The 23,125-nt window shown below is 35.7% G+C and overlaps 1 protein-coding gene across 1 annotated transcript in view; it reads left to right on the top strand.

Moving 5' to 3' along the window:
- The window catches only part of LOC115214240 (inverted formin-2-like), an 80,185-nt gene extending 59,173 nt beyond the window's left edge, over positions 1-21,012 (top strand). The window contains exons 6-14 of the mRNA XM_029783364.2: positions 201-1,081; positions 2,243-2,388; positions 4,775-4,939; positions 5,378-5,635; positions 7,536-7,717; positions 8,442-8,562; positions 11,334-11,498; positions 14,812-14,893; positions 16,749-21,012. Coding sequence (XP_029639224.1) covers positions 201-1,081; positions 2,243-2,388; positions 4,775-4,939; positions 5,378-5,635; positions 7,536-7,717; positions 8,442-8,562; positions 11,334-11,498; positions 14,812-14,893; positions 16,749-16,885 — 2,137 coding nt within the window. The 3' untranslated portion in view covers positions 16,886-21,012. The remainder of the gene's footprint in view (positions 1-200; positions 1,082-2,242; positions 2,389-4,774; positions 4,940-5,377; positions 5,636-7,535; positions 7,718-8,441; positions 8,563-11,333; positions 11,499-14,811; positions 14,894-16,748) is intronic.
- Positions 21,013-23,125: the final 2,113 nt, after the last annotated feature.

The raw sequence follows: 23,125 nt of genomic DNA, 5'->3' as shown, positions 1-23,125 counted from the left end.
CACACACTTCTATAACCCTGGTTGGTCCAGGGCTATAGAAGAAGATACTTGCTCAAGGAGCAGTACAGTGGGACAGAACCCCAAACTACATGGTTGCAAAGAGAGCTTGTTAACCACACAGCCATGCCTGATAAACATTTTTAAAAGAAAAATATCTGCAGATTTTTTCATATCTCTTATTTTCTTTCTATTTTTTCTAGTGAAAACATTTGGAATATGTTGGAAAGAGAAGTACGGTTTATATCATCTGAGGGTTCTAGCTCCAGCAGTTTCTGCTCGAGTCGTCGTTCCAGTTCAATTTCCGTAGTGACAACTGCTTCATCATTGATATCTGCAATGACAACACATTCAGAGGAAAAAGGTGTACAAACTGAATTTAGTGACAACTCCACAAATCGGGCGGGAGACAACCAAATCAGTGAAAACACCGAACAGAAATCTCCACTGATTACAGATCCAAATAAATCTCCATCTCAAACCCCTTTACCGTCGACTCTGACAAAAGGGAGTAAAGACAGACCAGTCATGCCGCCACCACCGCCGCCGCCACCACCGCCATTACCACCGTCACTGAGACTGACAACTTCAGTAATACCCCCACCACCACCACTACCACCATCATCATCAGTACCTCCACCACCACCACCACTACCACCATCATCATCAGTACCTCCACCACCACCACTACCACCATCATCATCTGTACCCCCACCACCACCACCACCACTACCACCATCATCATCAGTACCCCCACCACCACCAATGAGAGGAATGGGTTCACCAGCAATACCCCCACCACCACCTACAGCGCCACCACCACCGCCTCCACCACCAGGTCTGAAAATAGGAATTGCAAATTTGCAAAACGCCCTTGTCAGGCCAGATATCAAAATTTCAGTAGCTGCTCCTCCAATGTCACCACCCCCACCACCACCACCACCACCGGCACCCGGTGGCTTTAACCCTGGACAAGCTATCCTTCATTCTCCACAGCAAATTTTCCCTGAAATAGCAATTCCTGAACCAGATTGTAAACTGCGACCATTTTCTTGGAATAAAGTTATACCAACAAATATTTCAGGTAAACACTTTATTTTATAACTGAAATGTATCCTGTAAAACATTTAATAGATAATAAATAATCATCATTCTTTTCCTGCACGGACGTTTAAGAGAGTGGACGTGTTTTTTCTCTCTCTCTTCTATCTTTTCGCTTTTCAAATGTCTTTCTTTTCAAAGGCAGCAAGCTGGCAGAATCATTAGCTCACCAGGCAAAATGCTTAGCAGCATTTGGTCCAACTTTACACTCTGAGTTCAAATCCTGCTGAAGTCGACTTTGCATTTCACCCTTCCAGGGTCGATAAAATATGTACCAGTTGAGTACTGGGGTCGATGTAACCAACTTAACTGCTCAATCCCAAATTTCTGGCCTTGCGTCAAGATTTGAAACTAATGCAACATTCTCTTCTAATACATTTGAGAGAGATATAGCTGCTATTTCTACAAGGTCAAGTGACTGCAAGGAGTCTTCCTTATGGAGTCAATAGCTGTTCAGATAATGGCATTGTGATCTGTTCTAGATTGCTCTGGTCAGAAGAACTAGTCATCATCATCATTGTGTTATTAAGGTTTTGTTCACTTTTATTGTATCATTAACACTATCTTGATTTTCATTTCTTTAGTGTGTTGTAACATCATGACTCATACACTGTTCACTTTCCTGACTTTTGTACATAATTCTATGTACTGTGCACCTTTGATGAGTTGTAGTGCACCTGAGCACTATGCATGATAATTTCATTATTATTATATCACAGCTGAAGCCCATACTTGAGTACTGCTTTTAGAGCAAAAGGTTCTATGCCTTGTATTAGTATACAATAACAAGAAAATATGAGAACCCTAGATCAAGCAGTAGGTAAAATGAGTTGTGAAGGGAACAGGAAAAATGATATAATGAAAGAAACAAATGTGCATGGAGAATAATCTAGAAAATGATTAATAACAGTAAGATATTCATATATAAAGAATATCTTGTGACTCTGTAGCAAAAATATAACATATTTATGCAAGGTAATGCTAATAGGAAAGATGATAACCCTTTCAGACTGAGAAATATTTAGAGAGAGGGAGGGAGGGAGGGAGATAACAGGAAAATGTGTGTGAGAGCGAGAGAAAGACAATGAGAACTGGTGTGTTGTCATTTCTTTCTGCTATGATAAATTTTCTTTATTCTTTACAGACACCAGTGTATGGAATGATGTTTTAAGACTGAATGACCCTGTGAACATGAAATATCAGTATTTACAAGAGTTATTTGCTCAAAAGGAAGGATCCCAGGCTCAACAAAAGGAGAAAAGTCCTATTCGCAGCAGTGTCACATCAGAGGTAAATATTATATTATAGATTTACATTTGTGTATGTTTTTTTTAAATCCTAGAACAGGGTTGGAATTTTTCTAAATGTAAACATTTATAGGCACAGGAGTGGCTGTGTGGCTTGCTTACGAACCACATGGTTCCGGGTTCAGTCCCACAGCCTGACATCTTGGGCAAGTGTCTTCTACTATAGCCTCAGGCCGACCAAAGCCTTGTGAGTGGATTTGGTAGACAGAAACTGAAAGAAGCCTGTTGTATATATGTATATATATATCTATGTGTGTGTATATGTTTGTGTGTCTGTGTTTGTACCTCCAACATTGCTTGACAACTGATACTGGTGTGTTTATGTCCCCGTAACTTAGCGGTTCAGCAAAAGAGACCGATAGAATAAGTACTAGGCTTACAAAGAATAAGTCCTGGGGTCGACTTGCTCAACTAAAGGTGGTGCTCCAGCATGGCCACAACCACATGACTGAAACAAGTAAAAGAGTATAAAACAGTATTTACTGAAAAGCAATCTGTATACCTTACTTAACAGGTGTGGCTGTGTGGTAAGAAGCTTGCTTCTCAACCACATGGTTTCGAGTTCAGTCCCACCACATGGCATCTTAGGCAAGTGTCTTCTACTGTAGTCTCAGGCTGACCAAAGTTTTGTGAGTGAATTTGGTAGATGGAAACTGAAAGAAGCCCATAGTATATATATGTGTGTGTGTGTGTATGTATGCATATGTTTGTGTGTCTGTGTCTGTCCTCCCACCATCGCTTACAACCGATGTTGGTGTGTTTACATCCCCGTAACTTAGCGATTCAGCAAAAGAAACCAATAGAATAAATACTAAGCTTATAAAGAATAAGTCTTGGAGTCAGATTGTTCAACCAAAGGCAGTGCTCTGGTATGGCCTCAGTCAAATGACTGAAACAAATAAAAGATTAAAAGAATACAGTGGTATTTGTCTTAAGAAGGCATCATGTATAGATGCATAGCGCTAAAAAACACAGAAGGATCAATGAATTCTTGGAATAGGAGGACTGAAAAACTCTTGAAAGCCATTAAATATTCTCATTACAATTAACAATCAGTTTATTTTTTTAAATGTCCTCCATCTACTATTTTCTGTATATTTTAGACGCTTTTAAAAATATTTTTGTTTTCTGTGACCATTTCTTACACTTTTAATGTTTCCATCAACAATTACTGAAAAATCTTACTATGATTTCCAAATCTCTCTTCTTGTTTTCAATATTTATAATTATGAAGGTGGTGAGCTAGCAGAAATGTTAGCATGCCAGGCGAAATGCTTAGCAGTATTTCGTCTGTCTTTATGTTCTGAGTTCAAATTCTGCTGAGGTTGACTTTGCCTTTCATCCTTTTGGGTTTGATAAATTAAGTACCAGTTGCATACTGGGGTGTTGATCTAATTGACTGGCCCCCTCCCCCCAAATTTCGGGTCTTGTTCCTAGAGTAGAAAAGAATATTTATAATTATGCTTGGATTTTGCTCTGTGTTTATACAAGTTGAGTCCAAGTCTCACCCAGAGAGACCTCAAGAGATTACAAGTTATAAGTTGAAGTTGGCAGAATGAATGGCTTTTGAACCATCTTGGTCATAATGCTCACTTGAACTTATAACTTGCTGTCTCTTGAGATCTCTGGATGAGGCTTGGACTCAACTCAAAGAAACAAAGAAAAATCTCAAATATCATCATAATAATTGAAAAAATGAAAAGACATTTGAAAATTATAGTGAAATTTTTCAGAAAAAGTAGACAGAAACATCAAAAGTGTAAGGTGGTGAGCTGGCAGAAACGTTAGCACAAATGGCGAAATGCGTAGCCATATTTCGTCTGCCTTTACGTTCTGAATTCAAATTCTGCCAAGGTCAACTTTGCCTTTCATCCTTTCGGGGTCGATAAATTAAGTACCATTAACACACTGAGGTCGATATAATCAACTTAATCCGTTTGTCTGTCCTTGATTGTCCTCTCTGTGTTTAGCCCCTTGTGGGTAGTAAAGAAAAAGGTATTTTGTCTGTTGTTTCGTCTGAGTTCAAATTCCGCTGAGGTCGACTTTGCCTTTCATCCTTTCGGGGTTGATAAATTAAGTACCAGTTATGTACTAGGGTCGATGTAATCAACTTAATCCTTTTGTCTGTCCTTGTTTGTCTCCTCTATGATTGACCCCTTGTGGGCAATAAAAATATAAGAAACATTAAACAGTAAGAGATGGTCACATCAAAGTAATAAAACACTTAGAGCATACAGAAAATGGTAAATGGAAACCATTAAAAGAAAAAAAAAACCTACATCTTCCTACATATCAAAGCCAGACTAGCTTTTACCACATTCATTTTTTTTTGTCATTCATTATAATGTTTTGATTTAATGTTTTTACAGATAACCCTAATTGATCCCAAAAAGAGTATGAACTTGAATATTTTCCTGAAGCAATTTCGTCGCAGTAACAAAGAAATTGTGGATCTAATTAGAAAAGCTGACTCTAGGACCTTTGGTGTGGAGAAGTTGAAAGGTTTAATTAAGTTGCTCCCACAACCGGATGAGGTGAGGATTTATTATAACTAGAGTGGCAATGGGGGAAATATTACCTTGCTTGGAAAACAGATAAGGGTTGGTGACAGGATAAGTGTGTAACATTATATTTGAAAAGGAATTATGATCAGAGTCCATTGTAATATGTCACAACATTTTCAGTAAAGAAAACTGCCTTCTTTGGCAAGTCTGTGGCACTCTTCTCATGCATTCAAAATATATATTCCTGACTTGTCCAAAAAACACAACAGAAAGCTAAGAGATCTATTAGTAAGCACCATTCTCTAGAATCATTAGTCCACTGTTATTATACTTTATATTAAAAAAATTCTTTCTTTATCAAATTCTTTATTTAATCTTCAGATACTACAAATATAATTCAACTAAAACTTTTTCTGTATTACATTTTGGTTTGATTATTCTAATTTAATCGATTCTTGTCTCTTCCAGATTGATTTAATTTCAAATTTTGATGGTAATGTCGACAAACTTGGAAATGCCGAGAAATTCTTCCAACTTTTGATACAGCTTCCTGATTTTCGGTGTCGCCTTGAAGCTATGCTTTTGGTTGGTGATTTCAGTTCTCAATTAGCTTTGATACGTCCAAATATTCAGCTGCTTCTTCAGATTTGTACAAAACTTACAAATAATGTCGCATTGAAGAAATTTCTTCGTTATGTCCTCCAGGCTGGGAATTTTCTTAACAAGGTATTGTTGTTGTTGATGTTTGATTTTAATTTTCCATTAATTCAAAGTATTGTTATGCTTGTAACTAGGGACATACTATGTTGACACTTGAGATGCTAGAAATAACAGTGAAATCTCTAACCTATTTTAGACTACCTACACAAAGTAGAAATCTCTCTTTTACTCTTTTACTTGTTTCAGTCATTTGACTGCTGTCATGCTGGAGCACTGCCTTTAGTCAAGCACATCGATCCCAAGGACTTATTCTTTGTAAGCCTAGTACTTATTCTGTTGGTCTCTTTTACTGAACCGCTAAGTTACGGAGATGTAAACACACCAGCATCAGTTGTCAAGCGATGTTGGGGGGACAAACACAGATACACAAACATATACACACACATACATATATATATATATATATATATATATATATATATACGTATATACGACAGGATTATTTCAGTTTCTGTCTACCAAATCCACTCACAAGGCTTTGGTTGGCCTGAGGCTATAGTAGAAGACACTTGCCCAAGATGCCAGGCAGTGGGACTGAACCTGGAACCATGTGGTTGGGAAGCAAGCTACTTACCACACAGCCACTCCTGTGGACATGGATTAAATTAACATCACAACTATGTTGTTTTTATGTTTAATTCTACAGGTGAAGTTCAGGGTTATAGTAGAAGACACTTGCTCAAAGTGCCATGTAGTGGGACTGAATTCAAAACCCATATGGTTGCAAGGCAAGCTCCTTGATCACACAGCTGTGCCAGCACAAATAATCACGAAAGAGATAAATAGGAAGGACACACTGGACAAAGTAGCTCTGAATATAAAAACAAACAAACTAAAAACAAAGAAACAAAACTGAATAACCATGGCTGAAATAGTTTTGATCAAAGGTCTTTTTAATCAATGCAAAGCTGGAATCGATAACTATCAATATGATGGTCATATTTGTTAGGCCAGGTATGGGGATGTGTGCATCACTGCTTCCACCCTTTATCAGTATTTGTTCAGTTTATCCCAAGCAGCCTTCCAAGCAGTGTTCCAGTCAGACCCCATCTCTGCAAGGTACTTTCTCATCTGCAGTGACCTTATGGCATGTGGTCAACTAACACAAACCATCACCCCAGCCAGATCTTCAATGAAGAGAACATAATACATAGGGTGCAACACAGAAAATCGAGCAATAAGACCAAACATTCTGAGCTGATGCTCCCAAATCATAAGTAATAACATGATGCATCCCAGTCTCTGAGTATAACTGTTGGTTGGATATGAAAAACCCCAGTAATCCTATAATCCTGCGAAGTGTTGTGGTACCAAAGGAGTTCAGGTGGCTCCTAAGGGCCCTGGTCAGGGTCCAAGTCTTGCAAATGCAGAGCAGGACAGGGAGGACCAGAGACCCAAATCTCTGTCCTCCTGCTCAGATATCAACAGCACCAAACAACCTTGTCCACTGAGTCCACAACTGCACCAGCATGTCAAACTCGAGTGTTATTTGCTACACCGATGATAATAAATGCACTGTTCTTTGAACAACACATTTCTCATGTAACAACTATATGTTATATATAATAATCTTTCTTTATGCAAAAGTAAATTTTGCAAAGATAGAGTTTGCTCATTTTAATCTTATAACTGCAACAAAGATGGTGAACAGACAGAATCGTTTGTGCATTGGAAAACATGTTTTGCAGTATTTGTTATGGCTCTTTACATTATCTAAACTCAACTTCTGCCAAGGTCGACTTTGTGTTTCATCCTTTCTTAGTTGCTAAAAATAAATACCAGTCAAGTACTGGATACTTGATGCTATTAATTTGCCCCTCCTCTTAAAATTGCTGGTCTTGTGCCTTAATCAGAAACTAATCTTATAACTGCAACTAAAGGGTTTGTTTGGTTTTGGTTTTCATAGGGGACAACTTCCGGTAATGCAGTTGGTTTCCGTATTAGTTCATTGAACAAATTGGTTATGACACGGTCTAATGTGGCTCGCATTTCTCTGCTGCATTATATCGTTGAAGAATGTGAAAAGGAGGACAAAACTACTTTGAGATTTGTTGATGATCTCTTAGAACCACTACAAAAGTCTACTAGGTAAGTAAACAAAAACTAATGTTAATCAACCCACAAAATAATACTAAATTATGATTGACAAATTAATTTTTGCTATGCTTAGTCTATGTTCATTCATTACCAGCACCCGTTTGACCTAGGTCAGTTATTTTCCAAGTTTGCTTGATTTTCATCTTCTGCCTATCTCAATCTTCTGTAGCATAAAAGTTCCATTTGGTGGTATCCAATGTGATTACTAATCAATATATGTTTTCCCAGTGTGACGAATGTGATTTTTGTTCATGTCAAAATGTTCAATGTACTATTCTATATTTTGAAGATGGCAGGGTGTGATTTGGGGAAAAATTCAGCTGCTATATCTATCAGGTTGAGTGACAATGAAGAGGCTCCCAGAGTGCCTTCAGTGTTGCAGCTAATCAAATCTATGACTGACCCCTACTTCACACAATTTCCAAGGTACTGTAGGAGAGTAAGAACTAAATTAATGGGCAGTCAGAGTCACAAATGTCTAACAACTCCTTGTATAGTATTTGTTCCATCTAAATTGCAAATAGACTCCCTTGTCTCTCGTCATCATAAATATAGTGAACCAGTGACTCAACCATAAAAACTTTAACAGAAAATGTTAATGGTTATGAAATTCAAAATAATATTAAAAAAAAAAGTATTTTAATGAAACTGCCATTCTTATTCTTGCTATGAAGAAGACAAATTTGATTCAGTAAACTATTTCATTTTGTTTTAGATTCAATTTAGAAAATATCAAGTCAGAATTTAAACAGTTAAAGAATAATGTGATACGTGTCCGAAATCAGCTCAATAAAGCTGAAGCTGAAATATCACAGCAGTTTGAAGACTTTGTGGAGGTGAGTGGAAAAGGTCAAACAAGTTAAGATTAAGGAATTCCTGATATTAATCTGTATGTTGAAATCTTTGCAACATCTTGCATTACTTAATATGGAGATGATTTTTCAGAAGGTACCATGTATTGCTTGATGGTTAACAAGGTTATGTATTGATAAATGATTCAGAAGATTTGTAAGATAGCAGCTTAAAGTATAAAAGTAATCATGTTATTTTTCCACTTGAAGCTGCTTCCTCAAACATAATACATATAACATAAAAAATAACCAGAGAACTGAAAAATGTAGCCAGAATGATCATTGGTTACACAAAATCTTTATAACAGCTTAGGTCACTAGACAAATGCTCTGTAGTGTAATATTTATATTCTCATTCATTCTCTCAATCATCTTATCCATATAAATAAACACATGAGTATTCATCATCATCATCGTTTAATGTCTGCTTTCCATACTAGCATAGGTTGGACGATTTGACTGAGGACTGGTGAACCAAATGGCTGCACCAGGCTCCAATCTGATCTGGCAGAGTTTCTACAGCTGGATGCCCTTCCTAATGCCAACCACTCCGAGAGTGCAGTAGGTGCTTTTACGTGCCACTGGCATGAGGGTCAGTCAGGCGTTACTGGCAAGGTCACACTCAACTGGTGTTTTTTTATGTGCTATCGCACAGGAGTCAGTCCAGTGGCAATGGCAATGGCCATGCTCAAGTGGTGTTTTTTACAGGCCACCTGCACAGGAGCCAGTCCAGATAATACAAAGATATGAGTAAGCTAGACAATACTGTTCAGTTAATTGAAGGCTAACATTACAGATAGATATCATTATGTGTAGATATCATTATGTATAGATCCTTTAATCCATTCTGAAATCTTATAATATCAGATAATTGAAATTTTGGGAAAAGGAAGTTGATACAGATGAGATTGGATCTGGTCTTTAAAGCCAACTACAGAAAGTATCTGACATGTTTCAGTCTTATTAGACATTTTCAGTGAATCTTATTCTATCAACTGACAAAACTTACAAATGATCAGTGTGTGTGTGTGTGTGTGTATATATACATCACCATCATCATTATTTAACGTCTGTCTTCCATACTGGCATGTGTTGAACAGTTTCACAGAGGTGACAAGTCAGAGGAGTGCACCAGGCTACACTGTCTGTTTTGGCATGGTTTTTATGGGCTGGATGTGCTTCCTAACACCAACCACTTTACAGTGTAGACTGGGTGCTTTTTATGTGGCAACAGCACGACACACACACACACACACACGCACATACATATATACAGTGAGAGAGAGAGAGAGCTGGAAGGAAATATAGTGACGTTGATTATGAATATCAAGATTCACCAAAAGTATATTATGAGATCAGAGTTATCTCCCTTACATGTTTCACATCTTAGACCTTATACATAATACATATATACAAACTTCATTGCATTGTACACACCTACGATGTTTGTCGAGCATCCTAATCCGTGGAATTAAGAACACTGACTATTGGCCATCAGAAGTTTAACATTGATTGGGCATGACATTCCACTAACTAACCTGTGTTGATGATTATTTACACTTAAAGCTAGCGAACTGAGGTATGCTTATATATATATATATATATATATATATATATATATATATATATATATATATATATATATATATATATATATAATTAATATAGGGTAAAATTTTTTTCGGGAAAAAAAAATATCAATGGCCAGCATATCAAAAAATGCCTTTAAAGGTAAAATTTATACATAATTTACAAGATAAGGGCAGAAGAAAAATTCTAATGCCAAATATGCTGAAACCAAAAATTGTCGATAACCATTATAATTTATGCGTCTCGAAACAAACCGATAGAAATCTCTTATCTTGTAAATTATATATATATATATATATATATATATATATATATATATATCGCTGCTATTATGTTAAACTGTCGTATGTTTAAATTTGGCCAAATGCGTTTTTTTCCCTATTTATGTTTGCTTGCAATAGCCGGTTATTTTGGTCAAACTATCGCATCTCCAGCTGATTCAGATGCCAATTTGTCAAAAATTGTCAAAGTGTAGTACAACAGTTTTGCAATGGAATGATGAAATTATTTTTTCGCTTTCTGGAGATGGAACGTTTTGCATAATAGTAACGATATATATATATATATATATATATATATATATATATATATATATATACATAATTTTTCCGTAATGAGATAAAAAAAACAAAGGCTGTGTAGATTTTAGAACATTTATAAATAGGTATTACAGCTGTCTCTAGGATATTTATTATATCCTTTCATCAGAGACGGTGGGAGAAGATGGTTAAGCAATAGTTAATTTAGATAAGATACGAAATAGAGATCTCCAATGAAGGGATATAATAAATATCCTAGAAACAGCTGTAAGACCTATTTATAAATGTTCTATAATCTACACAGCCTTGTTTTTTTTATCTCATTACGGACAAAAATTTTTATATACACACATTGATATATGACCAACGTTGGACCCCTTATTCGCATAATCACCGAATCTGGAACTTAGCTATGGACTATCCATAGCACTTATTCAGCATTACCTGACACCTTTGGGTCTCACTGATACCATTATCTCTCATAACCTATATATATATATATATATATATATATATACTGGTAATCTGAAATTTATGAAAAATGTTTCATTAACACATGCCCTCATAATATATTAATTAGTTAGGTGTAATAATGTTATATTTATGTCTTTTGTTTCTGTTTGGCAGGATGCTGAATGTGACTTAGAAGAAGTGGAAAAATCTATTGAACGTCTGGATAAATGTTCGCGGTATGTTGCAAGACACTTCTGTGAAAATGAGAGAACATTTAATTTGGCAGAATTTCTTGAAGTGTTTCGAGAATTTTGTGTCAAAGTCAAAAATTGTCAACAGGTATCTATAAATACATTTTTTTTTACATCTCGGGTGATTGTGCATATGAGAGTTTTTGATAACTTCTCATAAAAATACGTGGAAAAACTGCAACTTCGTTGCACCTATCAGAAAATCAATTCTAGAATGTACTTTATTATTTTGCTGTAGGTGTGTAGTGCTTTGTTTATTTTCAGTAATACGCTTGTGGGCGTGGCTGTGGCTCTGTTGAAAGAAGTTTTCTTCGCAACCACATGGTTTCAGGTTCAGTATCAGGTGTGTGGCACTATGGGTAAATGTCTTTTACCAGTGTCCCAGTGTGACAAAAGCTTTGTGAGTTGACTTTGGTAGATGGACACTGAAAGAAACACATTATGTGTGTGTGTGTGTTATCTTGTGTTTGTGTGTGTATGTATGTACACATACATGCAAGTATTACACACTCTCACACGCAAAGCTGAGCACATAAGTGCAAAGCAAGCTGGAGAAAATAGTACTCGAATACCAAAGGTAGAGTAATATATTTTTTATTAAAGCTGCAAAATTATCACAGGATTGTTACTCAGAGTTTCACGTTCCGTTCGTCGGAGAGTTGTAGTAGATACTGAATTAAAAATTAAAATCACGATTTTAATTCAGTATTTACAACAACTGTCCAACGAATGAGAACGTGAAACTCTGAGTAACATTCTTGTGATAATTTTGCAGCTTTAATAAAAAGAATATATATATATATATATATATATAATAATAATAATAATAATAATAATAATTGTGTACAGTGCTCAGGTGCACTACAACTCATCTAAAGTGTATATATAATCAGGTGTAGTTTCGGCGGATTTCGGAAAGCATGAGGGCCTTAAAGGATGCAGTGTCATGGCAGTCAACAACTGACGCAGGCAGTTTATTCCATGCTTCAGCAACTCTGAGCGTGAAAAAATGTTTCCGAAAGTCATGGGAGCTGTGTTGTTTTCTGACTTTGTAGGCATGTCCACGTGTGTTAGACACATGGAGATCAAAAAGGTGTTCAGTGTTGTTGTTGGTGAGGTGGTTGATAACTTTGTGGGTGTTTACCAAGTCCGTCGCCAGACGCCGGAGCTTCAGTGAATCCATGCCCAGGGAAACAAGGTGCTCAGAATATGGTAGGTGTCTGATGGAGGGTATGCGTTTGGTTGCACGTCTCTGGACAGATTCCACGAGGTCAATGTTCTGAGCAAGATAGGGGTTCCAAACTGATGATGCGAATTCCAAGTGTGGTCGTACCATAGCTGTATCCAGTTTTAAATAGATGGCTGGAGAGCGGCTAACAAAAGTCTTGCTGAATGATGCCAACACACCCTCGGCCTTCTTGACAATTTTAGAGATATGCTTTGTCCAACGCAAATCACTGCTGACAGTGATGCCTAGGTCACGCTCGCAAGAGGATTTCTTGATATCAGTGTTGTGGAGGGAGTATGTGGACGCAGGGTTTTTTCTCCCAAAATGCATGGTGGTACACTTGTCCACAGCCAGTTTCAGTTGCCAGTCTGTGATCCATTGCTGCATTGTGTCTAGGTCCGATTGCAGGAAAGAGTTGTAGACATCAGGATCTGTCCTCTTGATTTCAAGGTACAGCTTGATGTCGTCTGCATATATATATATAATGCCTGGAGAAATGCCTAAGGGCATTTAGTCCGAGTTTAGGTTTTGAGTTCAAATTCACCCGAGGTTGACTTCAACTTTCATTCTATCAGAGTCGATAAAATAAGCATCAGTTGAATACACACACACACACACCACACACACACACATTAATCGGAGTGTACAGTTTTATATATCCATTGCAGCCGATCTTACAAATCGGTTTTGCGCTAGAGGTTCAACAGAGTATTAGGTTACAACCCAACTATGTAAACCTGCGCTCTTCAGAGATGGCAGTTATGGAATAATTGCCATATTTCATTCCATAACTGCCATTTCTAACTAGTGCAGGGTTACATAATTAGGCGGTTACCTAATATTCCGTTGAACCCCTAGCGTGAAACCGAATTGTAAGATCGACTGTAATAGATATATAATATTGTACACTTAGATTAATACAGCCACTCTATTAATAAATATATGAGTGCATATTCTTTGACTTATGGATATATACATACATTCATACATAAATCTTTTGGAGTGTTAATCTCGTATTTTCAGTTTATATATATATATATATATATAATATATATATATATATATATATACATATACTATATACTATATGTACAAGATTAATAGTCCGAAAGATTGAACATATTAATAATATACCAGAAATATATTAAGATGATTCAAGTAAAGTTTACTTTGTATCTAACGAAGGAAACTGTTTTTAAAGAAAGTTTCTCATGTTTAGTTATTTTAGTATCATTGAAAATTATGCTGAAAACTTTGCTTTCAATTTTTTGTTAGTAGTTTTTTATACACTCATAGATATTATGAATATCGTGATATTTTTAAAATGATCAAAAATGAAGTTTTAATTACACAAATATTAGTATATTTCTTAGCACCATGGTTTTGTATAGTTCATCATATGTCCTTTGTAAAAATTAGCTACAAGACAAAGGTGCTGAGTTACTGTTCTAATAAGTGATGTTAAAATATTAATATTGTATCTATAAACAATATTATTATCTTGTAATAATAATAATGATTATTGCTTTGAAGTTTCTTACTATTGTAATTTTGTGAATAGAGACATAAGTTGTATATTTGTTATGACTTAAACACGTAATAAAAATAACTAATTAAAAATATATATTCAGGATGTGGTTGATCATTAACCAGGAGAGTAAAGTGAACATTTTATATTTTTGTAGTGTATATAGGGTTGTCTTGAAGGTATAAGAGGATTTGAGATCAGTCGTTCTCGCAAGCTAACAAAATATTGCATTCAAATTTTGGTACAAAACCAGCGATTTCAGGGGATGGGGTAAGTCGATTATATCGACCCCAGTGCTCAGCTGGTGCTTATTTTATCGACCCCAAAAGGATGAAAGATAAAGTCAACCGTGGCGGAATTTGAACTTAGAACGCAAAGCCCTAAGCTAATGAAATATTGACCATTACTTGAACATAGCATGTATCAATGATATTAAAGTAATTATAAACTCTTTGGTTAGCTGACATTTTTCTATTCATATACTTGACCAGAGAATTAAGAAAATCAGATACAGTATTAAATAAATTTCCTTAATGTCACCAAAATATTCTCTAATGTTAGACAAACCTTTGGAGTATTTCTTGATAAGAAATATTTCTGAAATAAATCAAATACTTAATGATGAAGCTTTTTTTCTTTTTATAGGAGAATGTCAACAGAGTGGAGCAAGCCAAAAAGATGGAGCAAAGACTTCAAAATCAACCACAGTTGGCTGAGAGGAGAAAAGGTAGTGTATTTACAATAATATAGAATGTATGACAGACGTAGGTGTACATGGTGTAGATATGTTACTGGCCATGGCTGATGTGTTAAAATAACCGTAATTCTTTTCAGCTCGTAGGAAGTCAGAAAAAATGCCAACAGCTAATGATTCTGCCAGCTTAATAAGAGAAATGTAAGATTTTGTGGGACTTTCCTATTCAAACAGACAAGAAATTAAGAAAATAATAGACCAGACATAACGATTGTAGATAAGGAAAAGCGAAGTTGCTTACTTATCGATTCCTCATGCCCATTTGTTTCCAGGATCGTAAAAAAAAAGGAGAAAAAAAACAAATACTTAAAATTTGAAACAGGAAGAATTGGAGCACGACATCAGCGGAATTTGAACTCGGAACGTAACAGCAGACGAAATACCCATTTCTTTACTACCCACAAGGGGCTAAACACAGAGAGGACAAACAAGGACAGACAAACGGATTAAGTCGATTACATCGACCCTAGTGCGTAACTGGTACTTATTTAATCGACCTCGAAAGGATGAAAGGCAAAGTCGACCTTGGCGGAATTTGAACTCAGAACGTAGCGGCAGACGAAACACCTGTTTCTTTATTACCCACAAGGGGCTAAATATAGCGGGGACAAACAAGTACAGACAAACGGATTAAGTCGATTACATCGACCCTAGTGCGTAACTAGTACTTACTTAATCGACCCCGAAAGGATGAAAGGCAAAGTCGACCTCGGCGGAATTTGAACTCAGAACGTAGTGGCAGACGAAATACCGCTAAGCATTTCGCCCGGCGTGCTAACGTTTCTGCCAGCTCGCCTACTTTAACAACAACAACGATGATGATGATACTTGCTTCTGATCTTGGTACAAGGCCACAATTTTGAAGGAATGAGGTTAGTTGATACCATGGACCTCTGTATTTGCTTGCTACTTCACTTTATCGACCATGAAAGCGTTTCTCCGATTCCCCAGTGGTTCAGCCATCTCGATGGATGAAGTGAAATTAGAAAGGTACCAAACAAAAACAACGGAAGTTAGAGAACCCGATAAATAGTGACAGGTAAGACGAAAAGAACAATACAAAAGAAATCGACGAGTAGACTTGATAACAAAGTTTCGAAAAAAAACAAATGATCTTTTGATGCCAATTACTGATAATATATAAAGAGCATTCATTCAGGTAAAGGAACATCCAACTTCACAGAAAGCCCAGAAAAACCGTCAGTCTCTATAGAAATAAGTAATTATTCTTTTTCTGGGAGAAATCTGCAGGCAGCAGAAACCAGCAAAAAGGGAAATTTATGATATCATCAATATGTCACAAGCATTCAAAACACGCTCAACATAGGTGGTGGTGGCGGGGGGGAGATAAACGGTGACATAGCTATCTGGTTAAGAAGTTCACTTCCTAACCAGGCGGTTTCGGATTCAGTTCCAGGCATTACACTTTGGGTAAGTGTCTTCCTCTGCAACCTCAAGGTGACCAATATCTTGGGAGTGGAGTTAGTAGATGGATACTGAAAGAACCTGTAGTGTGTGAGTGCGTGTTTGTGTGTGTGGGTGTATCTTCTCCGAACATTACTCTGCTACAGTGGGTCAAGTGGGTATAATTTCGCTTGTGTACGATTCGTCATCTGCCTTTCGAAGACGTGTGGAGCAAGACATCCCTTAAATGAAAAGCAGGTAATACTTTCATCTAACGCTTGCTACCACGGAAAAACGGACAAAAAACGAACGGTTATTACATCTTTCATTCCCGTAAAACCTCTGTATCTCTTAAAAAAAAACCCCAACATTTTACTGTTATTGAGAACTTACTAATTTCTCATTTCTTTGTTTTCTATTTTAGTCTTCCTTCCCAAGCAAGAAGATCGTAAAATTGTGGATAATTTGGTCTGTGAAATCCGCCGTGGCAAGGTGTTACGTCGTCTATCAATGAGAAATAAGAGCCAGCTTTACTCTTCGAAAAATGAAATTTCAGTCTGACACTTCGGTATACATATACAATAAACTATTTAATGCTACTGCTGGACTACGCTTAAAATAATCAGTATAGCAATATCTAAGACCTAATTCGAAAGAAAAGCCTTGGATATTGTTAAGAACAAAAAGAACGTCTTGAGAAATTGAATGGACATTTTCACGAAGTTATTTTCTGCAATCAAATTCTTAACTGTTCTTTATATTTTGTAAAACTTGTTTTATGTTTTATTGAGTGTTTTACTGATTGTTATATATATTTTTTTCTATCTGATAAAACGATTCCGTTTCAGATACAGGTACGAAATCGATCTCCGGAACATTTGGTTCCAAAGCCTTTCCGGTTTACAGATTTTTCCGAGCCAAGGAGGGGGGAATCACTTTGGTCGTCACACTCTAAATTAAATATTAAATATACTTAAATAAGTAAATAAAATGCAGGTACCTGTACATTCGTATAAATTATACACGTTTATTAATACTGTACTGTCCAAGGCCCCAGTAATCTCGTCTGGCGACCACGGGTGTTTGAAGTTCCTGTAAGTAAATTAGTGCGGATTATTAGCAGTTTCGGATCGCCAGTGTCCGGAAATTCGGTGTTGTACCTGTATAGACAATTTTATTTTAAAACTGATGTTCAGTATATATTTGATGCTGTTTTTATTACGGTATTTAGTTGGCTGTGTCTTTTAACGTGCTGATTTCGAATCTCGTCTAGGTCGATTAAATATGCACGGTTGAATAACTGACTTCAATATTATCGACTATATGCCCACCCCCACCACTCCCGCTAAACACGGGTTCTCTTGCCTATGTTAAAAAGATGTTTAAATTTATCGCCATTAGACAAATATAGATAATCATTCTTAAAATAATATTAAGTATATTTTCAATATATATGTACAGCAGAAGTTAATAACGTTATAAGCATATTAAAAAGAAATCGGCCGTATCTTTATTCATAATCTTCAAATAAGGAAGTTATCATTTAAATGCTTTAACATAAAATACCATGAACAACCTCTATACGGTCGCCTAACCTGCTTACTAAATTTCTCACAAATCACATCTCCTTACATCTTGTTTATAATTCGATAATATCCTAGACATACTATATAAAAAAATAGATAAATAAACGAGACGAGTTGGAACGCCTCTTTGATCATAGCACGGCTTTGGTCAAGACTAAGCATTACCACCAACATAATAGAATGTCATACAATATCCGAGTAAAGTAAAATTGAACAAGTGGTTACTTCTGGTGAATTTACCGTCAAAGGGAAGAGAATCACTTCTAGGTTACATTAAGATGAAGGACACGCAAAGTAAAATCATTTTAACGTGAAAAACCCTGTAAATAAGTAATCGTCTGGCGTTTTAAACAATATTGATTATAGGAAGCTGGTAGGAAAAAATGCCGTTATTTAAAAAGTATTCTTATCTAATAAGTACACGTTGGATGCCTTCACTGTATCCCCTAAACATATAGAATCCGCACCTTCTAAAGGTTTTTAGAATCTATTAAGATTTATACTTCTTTCTAATTTTTTTAGCACAAGGTTAGCAATGTTGAAGGGAGGAGGCAGTCGATTATATCAACCCTAGTGCTCAACTGGTGCTTATTTTATCGAACCCGATAAGATGAAAGGCAAAGTCGATCTCGGCGGCATTTGAGCTCAGAACGTAAAACTGAAAGAAATGTTTCTAAGCATTTTGTCCCCCGTGCTAGCGGTTCTGTCAGCTCGCCATCTTAACAAAGTATAATGATTCCTACTGCTGAAGTTTATGAAAGCTTTAAACTCACTACTTCCACGAGAAGTTAAGTTCTTGCACAACGAACGAACCCCCCCCCCGGCAGGAACTTAAGTATAATAAAATGGTTAGGGTCAGAAAGTGATAACTGTTACTGAAAACGTCAAGTACTTAGCAACCTTCTAGTTGTAGTTTTCCCCCCACCTTTTCCCTTCCAGTCGTTTTAGAGTCTCTGTAAGAAAAGCCATGGGCCTTACCTTACCATACTGAATAATCTATAAGGAAATACAAAACATAGTCTATTGTTTTGTTGTTTTGTTCTTACACCTGAACTAGGGCCTCAGAGACAAATTTGGCAAGATAGAACAAGATTGTTTCCGAGCCCTGCATTTGTGGAGATGTCTTCTCAAAGTTCAAGAGGTCTCTGAAGTTCCTTTTCTTTCTTTTAGGAAATGAGCCGGCAGATAGTGACAGGTCTCTCTTGCCTCTCTGGCTTCATGGGCCAATGCATCGACTGAATCTTTCCTACTTTTATAGGCCCTGACTTGAACACATAACGAACTTTCGCATATATATTTTCTTCTTCTTCTGACATGCGTCGGTCACGGTGATCGACGTGTCACATAATCTCGATAATTATAGAGACATTTTCCTATCATTATGTGTTTCAAAGATAAATATTTTGGGCATCGTTGTTCCTCACATGAATCCTGTAGTCTTTGGAGTCTCCATCCTCTTCCACCTTTAAAGCAGAAGCAGCGTTAAGAAGATTCGTTCTGAATTCTTAGCCTCTTGCTTAAATGAGCTTGGATAACAACAGGTCAGTCACTAAACTAAACCTGTACTTAACTGGAATTTTATTTTATCGATCCGGGAAGAACGAAAAGTTGAACTCGGCGAGAGTTAAATCGGAATTTTAAGGTGCTACAGTTACAAAATATTTTGTCCGGCGTTCAAACGCCTGACAACTCGACACCTGTATATTTACAGTAACTCCAAATCACAAACTATCCCTAGATCCCTTCTCATAAACTCCAAAGTCCATCGACATTCACTCTTGTAACGTAATTTCTGCATGCAACATATCACGTACATCACAAACTTTCCACACATCTCGTCAGCAAATTTGACATTATGTGAAAAGAGAATATCGTTGTAGATAAAAACTGTAAGGAAGTGTAACTTAAAAAGGCTCGTAAAATCATAACCCCTTCAAACATATTTGATTAAAGAATTTTAAAGAGAATACGAACAAAAATCGATATATTTAAGGACCGAAAATTACAAAAATTACTGTGGTAAAATAAACCAAGATTATAGATAGAACAGATGAAAAGGTATTATAATTTATAATCAAACAATTACGTTAAAAGAAAGAAATGTGTGTAAAGATATAACATTTATTGAAAAATAATAAAAACGAAGAAAATGACTCTAAACATAAACTTTGACAGTTACAAGTCGTTATTGTATCTGTTATATGAAAATTTAAATGATCCCATAGAATTTACGAACTAAATAAACAAAAATTACGAAATACATGATAAAATGTTAGCTTAAATGTAGATTAACTTACCGAGAAGATATTTCTAGTGCTTACAATATCTCAGGTACTTACAACGAAGAATAATGCGTAAACATATTGAAAAAGAACGTGATACTAAGATAATTAGAAATGTACTTGAAAATACGAAGATATTGCCTGAAATACCCGACAAAAATGTACAATGATACTGACTCTTTAATAAGAAAAACATCGTCCAAATACCTACGCAAAGTAAACAGTATTCTTACACTAAAGAAAAAACAACAAAAATAAATTAACATTATTTAACCAATATAAGTATTCTTCCTCAATGTTGGTAAAAATATTTTAACCCAAACAAACTTTATCAAAATTCCTGTCCTCAAATCAAGTAATAATGACGTGTTTCTAATATAACACATAAAGCGCCTACCAAATTGATATTTGGCTTGGCATTTTCTTGGAGTCTTCGGGTGAAAATTCCTTTTACTATGTCCAAGATTATAAGCTTAAATAATTTTGTAACTTTTGTAATTAATTTATTAGCGAACAATTTGGTCATACATTTCCATGTTATATGATTATATTCTTGTATGTGCGAACGAAAATAAATGTTCATATTTATTTTTAAAATTATTTATTGATATATTTATAGAAAAATATGCAATTTCATATTTTCTAGGTTCTGTATAACGATGTGTGTGTGTGTGTGTATGCATGCGTGTAATTTTGTACATGAGCATGTGTGTGTGTAAATGTATCTTTGTTAGTAGACAGTAATCTTCCTCTATACGTTATATGCAAACTACTCGAACTTCGCATTTCTGAGAATTAAAGTCATTTCTAAAAATCTTGACAGAATGGGTTGCTTTTAAAGTTTTACACTTTTCCTAGAAATCTTTACATTTAAAGAGAAATTTCTTTCTCTACACAAGCACACACATATACATAGTAATAAAAATGTTCACGCATACATGCATAAATAAAAAACGCGTTTGTTCAGTATGGGCATATACACAGATTATTATATTTTTGTCTGCTTTAAACTTTATAAAGAAATGTTAATTTTTCCGAAAAAAATTGTTGTTTTTATTGCTTTTATTATAATGTTATTGTGGTTCATTTCGCAGAAACTGGGTCATCGATATACGTGGGGGCGCTGAAAAGACCCTAACTATTAGAGTATCGCGAAAGACTTGGTTAGAGGCCCAAAATTTCGAATTCTTTTACAGGGCTTAGAAAAACTGAAGAACTGTTGCAATAAAAGCGTGGGTCTGAGAAGGGAATATGTTGAATAAAATCATAATTAACTGTATTTTCTTTTACGCAAAACCAGGAACTTTTTCAGCAGAAGGAAACGTATCTAATTTCGGCTGTCTGCGTTATTGAATTCAATCTCCACCGAGATCAAGTTTGTCTCAAATACGCGTGTGGATTGACCAAAATAATATCAACTGTAGAGTGAATTCGATTCAACTACAAATTATGAGATGTACTATCGTGAAACAAGTATTTTGCAACAATAATACACCCCGCTGTATATATATATATATATTTATTTTTTTTTTCTACCGCTTAGGCTTAAAAAGGCCCTTATCGTTTGTTTCTCCTTGTCCTGTCTTCTACTGTTTTTATCTTTATTTGTATTGCTTTTACTGTCCTGTTCTTGTCACTTTTTTACCACTCCGCAAAAAAATTTGCTTTGCGGGAAGGATTGTTTCCATGAAGTCGTGTCCTGCCCTTACCTTCGAAACACGCAATAAGTCGAAACAGGGGCATCTGAAGAAGGAGAATGTTTCTTGTGTTGTATGTCTTGTACTCTGTTTCTTCGTTGTTAAAAAAAGGTCGTTTCCATGTTTTATTTTTATGCTTTCGTTTCTCGTTGTGTATATACATATAGATGTAGGTATGTGTATGTATGTATGCATATGTTTTATTTATTAAATTGTTATATATATATAATGGCGGTGCCCCAGCATGGCCACAGCTCATAAGCTGAAACTAGAATCAATCAATCAATCAATCATATATATATATATATATATATATAAATTTAAATGTTTGATTAAATGTAGATTAACTTACCGAGAAGACATTTCTAGTACTTACAATATCTCAGGTACTTACAACGAAGAAAATACGTAACATATTGAAAAAGGACCTGATGCTAAGATAATTAGAAATGTACTTGAAAATACGAAGATATTGCCTGAAATACCCGACAAAAGTGTACATCTCCACAAATGCAGGGCTCAGAAAAAGTGGTCTATATGCTAGACCACTGGTTTTAAATTGATATTAATCAAATTAATATTTAATTGTTCACTCTTATTATTTTAAGTTTAAATTTAAATAACCATGTTCTCTAACCGGCAAAATTCACTGCAGAGAATTATTTTCTGCAGAATTATTTCCGGTAGTTTGGCGCGCCAAACCGAAGATTTTTGAAATATAACCCCAAATGTAATTGGTAGAACTATATACATGTTCAATCTCATGCGGACGTCCCGTGTATAGTTCTTCAAATTATATTTTGCTATGACGATCACACTGACGAGTTGCGGACATTCTACCTAAGTGATTACGTAAGTGGTAACAACGACATTGGCTTGTGATTTATCTGTATATTTTGTATCTTACGTTCTGGAGTTTGCTAAATTTTCTTGAGAACATTCCTTTCTTAGTGGTAAGACCATAGGGGGCTCGACTTCTAGCATATGGGTGTCCACTTAGTGGTCATCCCTCTTATGTGTATATATATATATATATATATATATATATATATATATTAAAGAAGACGGAGTGTAACAAAAAACAATCGTTTCGGGTTCAAGTTGCACTGCTCCCTAGTGGGCGTGCAACGATGTAATAACACCAGATGCAACACACAGTGCAAAAGAGCCTCCTCAGGTGATATAATATGCTTATGAGTTTACAGATTTACATTTCGATTTCGCTTAGGGTATATC

This window comes from Octopus sinensis, linkage group LG7, assembly GCF_006345805.1.
Source record: "Octopus sinensis linkage group LG7, ASM634580v1, whole genome shotgun sequence".
Taxonomy (NCBI): Eukaryota; Metazoa; Mollusca; class Cephalopoda; order Octopoda; family Octopodidae; genus Octopus; species Octopus sinensis.
Note: the sequence above shows the minus strand (reverse complement) of the source record. Positions and strands in the feature narration are given on the sequence as shown.